Source organism: Bubalus kerabau, chromosome 6, assembly GCF_029407905.1.
Source record: "Bubalus kerabau isolate K-KA32 ecotype Philippines breed swamp buffalo chromosome 6, PCC_UOA_SB_1v2, whole genome shotgun sequence".
Taxonomy (NCBI): domain Eukaryota; kingdom Metazoa; phylum Chordata; class Mammalia; order Artiodactyla; family Bovidae; genus Bubalus; species Bubalus kerabau.
This window is the reverse complement of record NC_073629.1, coordinates 34,876,898-34,888,593: the sequence shown is the minus strand read 5'-3', so window position 1 is coordinate 34,888,593 and position 11,696 is coordinate 34,876,898. Positions and strand designations below refer to the sequence as shown.

The 11,696-nt window shown below is 55.9% G+C and overlaps 1 protein-coding gene across 2 annotated transcripts; it reads left to right on the top strand.

The window, feature by feature from the left end:
- Nucleotides 1-172: 172 nt before the first annotated feature.
- On the top strand, nt 173-10,329 carry ATXN7L2 (ataxin 7 like 2). 2 transcript variants are annotated; one of them, XM_055584831.1, is made up of 12 exons: nt 173-1,756; nt 3,647-3,712; nt 4,095-4,199; nt 4,616-4,826; nt 5,121-5,407; nt 6,040-6,122; nt 6,405-6,658; nt 7,480-7,678; nt 7,814-7,935; nt 8,412-9,207; nt 9,522-9,586; nt 10,216-10,329. In XM_055584831.1, the coding sequence occupies exons 1-11, from the start codon at nt 1,630-1,632 to the stop codon at nt 9,576-9,578; spliced, it is 2,307 nt and encodes a 768-aa protein (XP_055440806.1). In that variant the 5' UTR covers nt 173-1,629; the 3' UTR covers nt 9,579-9,586; nt 10,216-10,329. The 2 variants fall into 2 exon arrangements, with proteins under 2 accessions (XP_055440806.1, XP_055440805.1); XM_055584830.1 differs by having other exon boundaries at nt 9,486-9,586.
- Nucleotides 10,330-11,696: the final 1,367 nt, after the last annotated feature.

The following is an 11,696-nucleotide window of genomic DNA, read 5'->3' as shown; positions in this document are numbered from 1 at the left end:
ACTCCCAGCGATAAGAGTCTGAAGGCTGAGTTGTTCCTGGCAGACCCCAGCCTGGTGACATCTCCTCAATCCAAAGTAACTGAAATTCATTAATAAATTTAGAGCAAACTCAAAAGGCAGGAGATAGTGGCTTCCACAATGCTGTTTCCATTTGTGCTCTCCTACCATTTGAGACCTAATCTAGCTTCCTGTCAGGAGTTGAGGGCCTTATGCATTGCCCTCTTAACCTTACAAACTTGCACCTCTATGCCCCTTCTGACAGACAGTCATAGGCTTCATTTATATTCCCTTGAAAAATACACTTGGGCACAAAATTATGCTCAATGTCACCAGATTTGCCAGTCTCCTAGGAATCATCTATGGCTTTCAGGTTAAGAAGCTCTACCATCAGAGATCATCCTTGAAGTACTTTAACATTCCTTGGGTGAAAATGAGAAGACGCTCAGAGGTCTTGAAGTCACAGACCTTGACTTCTTTGCCTCCAGTTTGGTTTCCCCTGAGATGAAAGAATGAATACGGGGTAAGGTGTAAGGGAAAAGAGAATTAGGATCTCTTTTCCGATGTGATGGGGTAGGGGACAGGCTTTTGTGTCTTGAGTGTATGAAGGTGAGAAAGAACGTTATCAGCTGAGGAGAAAGATGTGGATGATTAAGGTATCAATATTTTCTAGGCCTTAGCAAGGAAAATAACATATCTGATGAGAAATCACCCTATGATGAAGCTCTGGTAGCAGCCCTGCCAGCACAGAAAATATTCGTTAGAAAAAGAAGCCAAAGTGATGGATGGAGTCAGGGTCCAACCAGGATTTGGGAAGAGGCAATACAGGGTATCGATCATCGATTGCAGTTATCAGAAGGGGAGAGACGCATCACCAGAGATGCTGCAAACACCAGCAGCCTCGGGGCTACCCCAGTTCCGGGGCTGGCTCTGGCTCACAGATAGCCTTCTGTCATCCTGACAGGTGATCGTGGTCAGCTCAGCTAGGTCCTACCAAATCCAGAAAACGCTATTCCAACCCTCTGCTCTACATCAGGGCAGCGTGGGTTTCCCACAAAGACACACCACCAGAGTTGAGGATTCTCCCCCACTCCAACCCCTGTGTCCTTCAGCACATCCTACAGACCCCCTCCCTTTGCCCTTCTGATTCATAGCGCCCACCTCCCTGCACCTACTCTATTCGATCTACAGGGAAGCGAAGTCGATCGTGGCCGCCAGCCGAGAAAGGGAGCCAGCCAGCTGGCGGAGGCACGGCTTAAAGGGGCATCTTGGGCAGAGAGGTTTGGGACTGGGGTCTGTGTGCAGTGAGTTTAAGAGAGGGGCTGGTAGCAGAAAGAATGTGTTCACAAGGGTTAAGAGAGGAGGTCCTGAGGCTTTGGTCTCTTTCTCCCCCCGCAATCATGCATTTTGGAGGGGCTCTCGCGGCAAGTTCAGTAGGCAACAGCACCACCTAGCCGACTACATTTCCCAGAAAGCTATGTGGGCGAGAGACTGAGAGCCAGACGAACAGTGCTGCACTTGCGCAACTGAGCTGGAAAGGTGGGAGGGAGAGGGGAGGCGTGCCCGCGGCGGGGATGAGGGGAGGGGGCCGCGCGGCGGCGGCGCCTGGGCGGGCGCGCGTCCGCGGCGGTGATGGCGGTGCGTGAACGCGCGGCGGCAGCAATGGCCGCTCTGGAGCGGCGGGTGCCGAGTCTCGATGACTTCGCGGGACAGAGCTGGAGCTCGTGGGTGGAGCGGGCCGATCTGCCCGCGGCCGATGGTGAGTGAAGCTCCCCTAGAGTCTGAAGACCCCATCCCTGTCTCCCCTCCCCCGCTCCGGGCCCCCGCCAGCAGAGGGGAGCTGCCGACGGGAGCCGCCGTCCGGCTCCCCGGCCCCCCAAACAAAGGACCCGCCGGGTCCTAGTGCCCGCCTTCTCCGCCACCTTCGCGCCTCCGGGTCCTAGCGCCGGCTCCCCGCCAGCAGCCCACCCTGCCCACCTCTGTCTCTGCCGTCGCCCAATACCTGCCCCTACATCTGCTTTCCTTTATGTTTCTTCTTGCCTGCTGTCCTCCAGCTTCCGCCCCTCCTGCACCTGCCTCGGGCTTTCCCCATCCGCAACAGTCCCCTCCACGTGTTTCCCACGCACCCCACTTCTGTGCCCCCCTCCCAACCCCCCTTGTTCCGTCGCCTTCTGCCCCACACCTTCTGCTCCTTTTCGGCGTTTGCCTGTCGACTGCAGTGCCACTGGACCCCCGCCTCCTCCGCATTAGTTCATCGGTCCATCCATCTATCCATCCTCCCTTCCTCCCTCCTTCTGTCCATCCATCCATGCCTCCAACCCCTCGTCCTTTCCCGGGCCTCTTGCCCTACCTCCCGGGCTCTCTCCCCTGACACCCACCTTCTCTAGGCCCCTGAGTGCTTTTGGTGGAGCAGGCTGACAGCCCCTTTCCTGATCTTTGTCTCCTGGGCCCCAGGGGGCATCTGGCCTCGTGGCCTTTGGGGTGACAGCAGGCATCACGCCCCTGAAGAAGTTTGCAAGTGAGAAGAGGTGGAGGAGGAGACCACATGGAGCCGTCTCTGATGACACTCGTTCTCCTCTGAGACATCCAACTCCCAGCTCAGTTCTGTCCATTACTGCATTTTAACCGACTTCAGAGTGGGGGCTGCCCCTTGTCTCTTGCATACCTACCCCCCCCCCCCTCACAGCTGGAGATTATATAAGACTCTCAGTATTCTCATTCTAGAAAGGGGTAAGTCTGTTAGTAGGTGTCAGAAGCAGACCTAAGTGGGAGCCTGAGGCCACCCTAGAACTGCCCCATGCTGGGTGGGCAAGGATGGGGCCATTGTCAGGGTCTGGGTGCATTGAGAACCGGAAATGGAATCAGACGGGTTTGGTGACTCAGAATTGATTTTTTTTTTCCAAGGGACAGGGAGGGGGCGTAGAGGAGGGAGGGGAGAGCAGTAAGGTAGGGGGATGGGGAAAGAGCTGCTTTGCATAGCTAAGATGTTTTTGTCATCAACCCAGAAACTGAGGTACAAGGGCAACCCTTGCCCAAACCCCCTTAAGAGGAAGAGGGTTTGTGTAGCTGACCAAGGGGACTTTGAAGGTGCTGAAGGGCCCCAAGATAGCAGTTTCTCTGCTGTATGGCTATCGTGTCAGTGCAGGACCTGAGCAACTGGGTGTAACTTTCACAATGGCATGGCAACCCAAGTGAAACAAAATTGAGGTTGGGGACCTGGGAGAGTATCTGTTTGGGATGCCACAAAAAAGCAGAAAGAACACATCTGAGAAATGTCAAGAAGGGCCTCAGGGATCTGTAGTAAAATAAGTGAAGGACTGTTCCCCCTTTACATGGGGAAGCAGGCCCAGAAAAGAGATAAGTACCCACAGTCACCCAACTAGTCAGCGATGGGATCCTGAACTGCACCTTGGAGTGAAGGAGCCACACGAAAGGATCCTCGAGGTGGAGCCAGCTTATTCCAGAGGCAGCAGGTGAAGGAAGAATGACCACTTGAGAAAGATCCACTGAATGGTTCTCTGGGTGGTCCTGAGCACCGGGTGCTTGTCAAGAGGCAGGGGCTTCCTCCTGCTTGGCCACAGCACCTAGTCGGGTTGGAGGTGGGCGTCTGGGATGGGAGTGGTCCTTCTGAGCTGTGTTTCTCCTTCAGGGGCTGAGTTGGAGGAGAGTAACAAAAACCCGAAGAAGTTGGATGCCATGACCCTCATTAAAGAAGGTGGGAGTCGGCACACATTAGGGCTGGGGCTCAGGGCAGACAGGACCACCTTTCCTTTTTCCACCACCACCCAGGAGGTGGCTGCAGCTGGTGAAGCAGCCAGTCTGGGTATTCTCATTTTGATAGGTCTGAGTCAGCCTCTTCCTCTGGCTCCTGTGACTTACTGAGGGAGATCCTAATCATTGGTGTTTGGTGCTCTCTCACCTGAAAGCTTGCATTCTTAGGGATTGGTTAGATTGAACTCTGGAAGTATCCATCATAAAGCCTGTTATATCAGCTGGGAGGGGAAGTGTCATCTGAGTGGTGGGTGGGTCTCTTCTCTGATCTTACAGGGAAACACTGGCATCCCCAGCCCCAGTGATAAGGGCTTCTGTCGTTGCAGACATGTCCATCTTCGGGCACTGCCCTGCCCATGACGACTTCTATTTGGTTGTATGTAACCATTGCAGCCAAGTGGTGAAGCCTCAAGCTTTCCAGAAGCACTGCGGTGAGGGGAGCCCTAGGGAGGAGATAGAGGGAACAGGGGAAGGTGGAACTTGGAACTCTGAGGACAGGGCCAGTTGGGAGGTCACGTGGGTAATGGAGGGAGGCTTTGTGAATAGGAAGGTGGGGTGGGGTGGAGCTTCAGACATTGTGGTTGGTTGGGATTATTGTTGAAGCAAACTTCTAGCATCTGGTGGAGTAAAGTTCTAGCATCTGGGAAGAGCTAAGAGGTTCAGGAAGCAGAGTCCTAGAATTTTCAGTCTTGAAGGTGCAGATTCAAAGGGGAAGGAAGCAAATCTAAAACCTAACATTTGGAAACTGCAGATTCTCTATCATAAATCTGTGAGCAGGGTTAGGAGGATGAGGCAGGAGGCAGTTAATAGCACTCACCTCGATTGCTCTCTCCTCCTCCTGCGACAGAAAGAAGACATGGGCCCCTCAGCAAGCTCTACACCCGGGCCCCACCTCCACCTCCAGCCCCTGCCAGCTCTCAGAAATGCCATGTAGTGAATGGGCAGGGCCCTGCTTGTAGGGGCCCAGGTTCTACCAAAACCTCCTCCAGGGAGAAGGGCCAGGGGTCTCGCAGCCGTGGCCACCAGCCTCCTGAGAAGACCCAGAAGGACAACCTCTGGTAAGGAAAGGCTGGAGACTCCCTGAAACAAGCCCTGACCACACAGCCCAAGGAGGGGTTGACACAAATGGAAGCAGCCATGGGGCGATGGGCACTGCTCATGGTGGGAGGGAGCCAGCTCTCTCTGCAGCTACCTTCCGCTTGCTCCAGGGAATATGGGATTCCCTTGTCCCGAGTTCTGCACCCCTGCAGGAGCCCACCCAAATTCTGGGAAAGGAGATGGTCCTGGGCTAGAATCTGGGGCCCAGACCCAACCTCCCTACCTCCCAGCCTACACCATCTCTCCACGTATAGCCTTTTCGTGCCTGTGGTGAATCTGGAGAAGATGTCCAGTCTTCCGAAGCCCGATGGACATGGAATCAGGGTGGCACCGCCCTCTGCTTTCCTCAGCCAGCCAGGTGGCCTCACCAAGGACTCCCCTGGAAAAAATCCCATGGCATCCCCTTCTAAAGAACTTCCTGGCAGAGAGAGCATCGAGATATCCCCCAGCGAGGGTCCCAGTCACCGGACTGAAAGCAGCCCTTCTGAAAAGGAGCCTGGTGGGGCCAAGCTGCCCCCTAAAGCCCACCGCAAGATGGCTCGTGAGTAGTCATGGTCTTGGGGGTCAGGAAGGTAGAGTGGGGACTCCTTTGGACAACTTTGTCCTTGGGTCTGATGGAGAGGGGGTCAGTGAAGAGGGGGCTTGGCCATCACAGATTGCTGGGGTACAGGGACCCCTGGTCATCCCTTGATGTGGGCACTCACTCGACCTGCTTGCTTTCTTGGAAGATTCTCTTCAGTCCAGCTGTCCTGATTAAGGCTATGGGAGCCTGTGCCCAAGGGTGAAGGTACTGTTCCTCACCCTGGGCTATGGACCTTTGTCTTTTTTCTCACCTAGATCCAGGGCACCAGAAACCTCCCATAGCTGGTTTCCCTGGCATTCCAGATGCCTGTGGCTGCTCATGTTTCTTGGTATATGTTGCTCTTTTGGGGGCTTGGAGCCCTTCAAAGGATTCTTGGGCTGGTAATGGGGACGGGATGGTTCTTACGCCCAGCAGAATGCTGCTGATGCCCAGAGGAGTTTGTCTGGAAGGCTACAGCCACAGACTTGAGAGCCAGAGGCTTTCCTGCCTTAGGCCCAGCTCTTCCCAGGCCTTTGGCATGAAGATGCCAGACCTTCCCCTGGGTCTCCTCTAAGTGGCTGTGGGGTTCATGGGACCTGCTTTCCCCACAGGGAAGGAGTGCGACCTCAACAGGCAGTGTGGGGTAATAAATCCAGAGACCAAAAAGATCTGTACCCGCCTTCTCACCTGCAAGGTAAGCTCTACTCCCTCTGCTTGGTGAGGGAGAACATGGACCCTGGGAAGGGAGAGGAAGTGCGATCTTATCCAAGGTCCAACTCAAGGGATGGGGATTAAGCCCAGACCAGGGATGGGGAGAAGGGGCTGCCCCAGTGGGCCCAAGGTAGGGACAGCAGGCAGGGGGGTGGCTCCCAGATCCCCCCCTAATCTCTCTGCTTGCCTAAGCCAGAACACACTGCTTCCCCTTCCCCTGCTCAGCTCACACCCCCTCCCCACCCTCCACCCTGCTGTATTCTAGATCCACTCGGTGCACCAGCGCCGGGAGGTCCAGGGCCGAGCCAAGGACTTTGACGTGCTGGTGGCAGAGCTGAAGGCCAATTCCCGCAAAGGGGAGTCTCCCAAGGAGAAGAGCCCAGGGCGCAAGGAGGCAGCTCTCGAGCGCCCCTCCCAGGAGCCCCCCGCCTCAGTCCAACTTGTGGCAGCAGCAGCTGCTCCCAGCGGCACCTTCTCTGCTCGTGCCAAGCCGACTTACCCCTACTGTGCACTGCCCAGGTAGGTCCAGGAGCCAGCACCCATCTGACCTGGGGACGCTTGGCCCCACACCGTCAGGGACCCCTGGAGATAGGCCCGGGGGTGTCCTGGAAGATGCTGCTCACTCCACCCTGATGTGGGGGAGGAGACCTGGCAGTGGTGTGGAAGCAGGTGATTCCCCCGCTGCTAACCTGGCATACTGCAATACCCCTGCCTCTCTGTAGCGATCCAACACCCAGGATAAAAACACTCTCCCAGCTGCTCCCACCAGGCGAAAAGTCATCATCGGGGAGCCAGAAGGGTCAGGGTCCTGGGTGAGGCAGTCCTTCCGTGTATTTATTCACTGGCCCCTTCGTGTGCAGAGGCTGCGCTGGACCCGGGGGAGAGCCTGCCTTGCCGAAGGAGACACACACCCATCTCTGCCTGTAACACGAGGGGCAGACACGAAACACAGGCTCAGCTCACAGAGAGGCTCACAGGAATATGTGATGCAAGAAGGGGGTTGAGAAAATTGACTGGGTTGACCCGAGCTGAGTGCAGTTACACTCAGAAGATTTTCTGGAGGAGGCGAATCTGGAGCAGATTTTCCCCCTGAGGAGGCAGGGCCTGGGAAGTGAAGGGGCTGGGGAGAGAATCCCTTGGGAGTTGTGGCCCCTGATCTTTCCGGCTCATGACTCCGTGAGCTCTGCTGTCCCCTCCCTCCCTGGCCCCCTTCCTCTTTGTCTGATGGCCCACAGGGTGTCTGCCCTGGCTTTTTGAGCTTGGCGGGTTCAGAGACAACCCACCCCTGCCCCTGACCCACGTCTATCACATTGCTCTCACATCCCCTTTGGCCCTTCCAGGTCCCGGGCTTCCTCTGAGAGTGAGTTGGATGATGAAGGCCCTTGTGGTGGTGATGGGGATCCAGGCCTGTTCCCCTTCCCCCTGCCCCGGGGTGGGGCCCAGGCCTCCAGTGAGGAGAGTGAGGAGGAGGGGACATCTGATGAACTCCACCTCCCCACTGACTGCCATTATGCAAACCGGCCTCCTCGGCCACAGGCGGTAAGGACCCAGGGGGGTGGGGGTGAGGGGGCAGCCCTCCTGGCCCAGAGTGTGGGAAGGAGGTCCGATTCTGTGTGAAGATACCCTCCCTGTATTTCAGGCACCGGTAACCATGTACCTTCCTTCTGCCTCCAGTTCTGCACCTTTGGGAGCCGGCTGGTGAGTCCAGGATGCTATGTGTTTAGCCGCCGGCTGGACCGGTTCTGCTCGGCCCTGAGCTCCATGCTGGAACGGCACCTCAGCTCCCACATGTGGAAGTGAGTCTCTCGGCCCCAGAACTTCCCTCCCTGGGTCCCAGGCACTCATGGGCTTCAGAAGCCCTAATTCTTCACACATACCTAGAGACGTGGCTTGGCTATTGGCCAGGAAACCCCCAAGTAGGATGAAGAGGAAGTGGGGAAACTTGGCGGCCTGGAGCTAGGCTAAGGTCGGGCATGAATGGGTCGTCTGGGGGTGGATCTCAACTCTTACCTGTCACTTCCAGTACCTTTTAGGTAAGTAGGGATAGGGGATGGCTAACCTGAGATTTACAGTGCGATTCTTAAAGCATCTATATATTAGTTCCATCTCTGTCTGTCCCTGGGCCTTCTCCGTGTTCCTCAGTTCCAGCATCTCCCAGAAGATGGCAGCACCACCAGGGTCATTTCTCCATGGGGCGGAAAGGCTGTTGTATATTGGTAGGGATGCCCTCTGGCTTGTTTGGCATCACAGTGGGGCTCTCTTTTTGCCACAGGAAGATCCCACCGGCGGCTGAGCCTCCATCCCACCTTGTCAGCTCCCTCCCATCTGCTCCCCTGAGTCCCTCCCCTACGGGCAGCAGCCCTCGCCTTCCAGGCCCACCCCCAAGACCCACCTGCCCTGCCTCCACGCCCCCCACCAAGGACAGCCTTGTCCCCAGCTACCCTGCAGGCTCCCCCAATGTGGCAGCCGCCTGTAGTCAGGCGGAGTGCATGGGCGGGAGCCAGGCCATCACCTCACCACTGCCTGCCAACACGCCGTCCCCGTCGTTCAGCAAGCTCCCACCTTCCAAGGCCAGCAAGTCATCCAAAGGCAAGGACAGGCTTGAGGTAGAGGCTCCTTCTCGAAAGCGAAAGTTATCGCCCGGCCCCACCACTTTCAAACGGACTTGCATCCTGGAGCCCACTGGAAAAGGCAAGCCCTCTGGATGCCGGGGCCTCGCAGCCAAGACTAAACCTGCTCTGGGCCTGGGGCTTAATGGGACTGTGGGGCCAAGAGTGAAGAGGGCAGGGCCTCTAGACTGTCGGGGTTCCCCTCATCAGCCCCCCACGCCAGTCAAGGCCTCTCAGCTGGACAGCCAGGGGGTGGCTGGACACGCGGCCAAGGCCCTGCCGACCAACTGCCTCTCTGAGGAGGAGGTAGCCAAGAAGCGGAAAAACCTGGCCACTTACTGCCGGCCAGTGAAGGCCAAGCACTGCCAGGCCGGTGCCCCTGCTGACGCGGCCTGCTCTGTGCGCCGCAAGAAGCCGGGTCCGGCCCTGGCCTTTGAGGAGAAGTGTTCTACACTGCAGGTACCAGCCCGGCTCCCTGAAGATCGGGGGCGGGGAAGGGTCAGGATGGATGAGGTTGGCGTGCCCAGCAGGAACCTGACAGAAAGAGGTGCCTAGGTAAAAAATTTGTGCAGGGAGGGGAAGACTGGGGAAGTTGAGAGCTCCTGGGCCATCTTCTCTAGGGAGAGGTGACCCCAGCTCTTGCTTGATGGGCCTTCCCCTTCCCCAGCCCTGTCTCTTGGGCTAAGGAGATGTTGCCTCTGCCTCTCCCCCTTCCCCAACTTTTGCTTTAATTAAAGGGCCACTTTCTGAATTGGCTGTGGCCCTCACTCCAGGAACTGGAGCTACCTCTGTTCCCTGAAGGAAAGGAAGTTGGACTCCATGAGCTCTGATAAGAAAGGTTTGGGCAGTGGGGTTGAGCTGGGGTCCCAGAGCTGTGGCCTAACACACTGGGCACAGGGTGGGTGGGCTGGTCTTGTTCGTTGGTTTTGTGTTCGGGCATTAGGGCCTGAAAGGACAGGGACACCACCCAAGGTCCCCATATGCATGACTGCCCACCTTGCACATGTATCCACTGCCAGGTTTTCAGGTGTCAGGCAAACTCTCCAGGGTTTCCAGTAAAGCCAGCAGCCAGATTTATTTGCTTCTTCTGATGGGAGCCCTGAAGTAGCATGCTCTGAGCTTTACATATGATCTTAGCCAGGAGGGATGAATTGGGTGGGAAGAGGGGATGCCCTCCTGGTTTAGGCACTGACCAGATGCATCCCAACACATTTGGCACCCATATGAGAGTAATAATAAGTTGACAGTTGCCCAGGGTTTGAGTGTGTTTGTGTCCCCCGCTTGCATGGGTGATCTCCAGACTGCCTCTGCTGGGCAGGCATTTATCCTCCCCCGTGCCTAGCTTTACTCAACAGACCAGCAGGAGGAAGTGGAACCTTAGCTTTTATGGCCCACATAGTTCACTGGATAGGAGGACAGGTAGACCCCCTAGCCTGACCCTGTCTCTTGCCTCTTGTCTTCCTGCAGTCAAAAGCCCATTAACGAGAAAGTGCCTGCCCACTGCAATGGAGCCGCCAGCACCTCCTCCCCTCCAGATCCGGGCCCCAGGCTGCTGCCGCTTTTTATAACTTTATATTATTTTTTTTAAGAAAAAAAAAAAAAACCTCTTTAAAATACCTCAAGACTGTCTTCCTGTTCTGTTGCTGCTAAGAAAATATAAAAACAGAAACATAGGAAGGAAAGAAGTGTAATAAAATGAGTGTCCTTACTGTCCCCAGCTACACCCCAGGAGGCTGACCTGATAGGCAGCCAGCCTCCAGCTCCTATCACTTGCCTGCAGAAGAATCTATTATGCTCATATGTTTTTGTACTTTTAGTCTCCTGAAATGGCTAGGGGTTGTGTCACTGGGGGAGTCTTGGGATGAGGAGGCATGTGGCTCCTAGTGAGCAAGGGGACTACAGTCCTTTTGGGGAAGGAAACTTGATGGGGGAGGGGAGCCACACCTCCGGGTCTACTCTTGGATCTTCGCCTTGAAGGTCTAGGAGAATCAGCCTGTGGCCCTCTTCTGGTCTTCCAGCAACCCGGCACCTGCATCCTGTCTCTGAATTACTGCCTCAGTTTCTTCAGCTCCCCCTGCCTCGTACTAGTAGCCTCATTTTCTCAACCACTGGAGCTGAAGTGGAGTTTGTAATTGCTCTCAGGATGTCCCTGATTCCTGTGGGACTGCCTGTTTTGGTCTCTCCCCCCATGGCCTGTGGGTTTACCCTTAAGGAAGGGGTGCAGCCTCTCCCAGGTAGGCCTCCTTAAGCGGAAGCACACCTTTTCTGGAGGCAGAAAGGGAAAAGGTAAGACCACTTACAGAACTCCCCTTGGTGTGGGAGGCAGCCAGCATGTGGGAGGTCCTAGTCCCTCAGGATCACCTGGCTCCCCAGGGCTGAGCAGATGGTGTGCAGGCGGCAAGGGCTGGGAGTGCCCTAGATTTTCCATTTGTCTCACTGGGTACAAGAGCTACTGTTCAGATAGGGGACATGACTGTTGCGTGTCTCTCCTTTGGTCCTCAAACCCTAATTCACCAGGCACGGGGCACTAGTTTTTAGCTTTATCCGTTCCTTTTCAATCTCCTTGCTTTTAGGCAGAGGGGACTCTAACTCCCTTAACAAGACGGAAGGAGGGGTGGCGGGAGAGAGTGGGCAACTAGGGAAATCCAGTATTTTTGGAAAACTGCTCAAAACTGGTTTCACACTCTTGGTTCTGTATATCAGATTTGTGACTTGGGTAAAATCAGTTGTCATGAAAGTAATTTTCACAGGCTATTTGAGACATAAGCCTCATAAGCCCGTGTAGACATAAAGATACCAATGAGGTTGGCTGAAGAAACAAGGTGGGCCCGCAGCTGTCCACTCACTTTCTGCCCTCGGGGCTCTCCAGGACCTAGGCTCTTTCCCCCAGTCTGCAGAGGGCGCTGTGGGCGAGCCGCCGCATTGTCGGCGGCGTCCCGGGGAGGAGC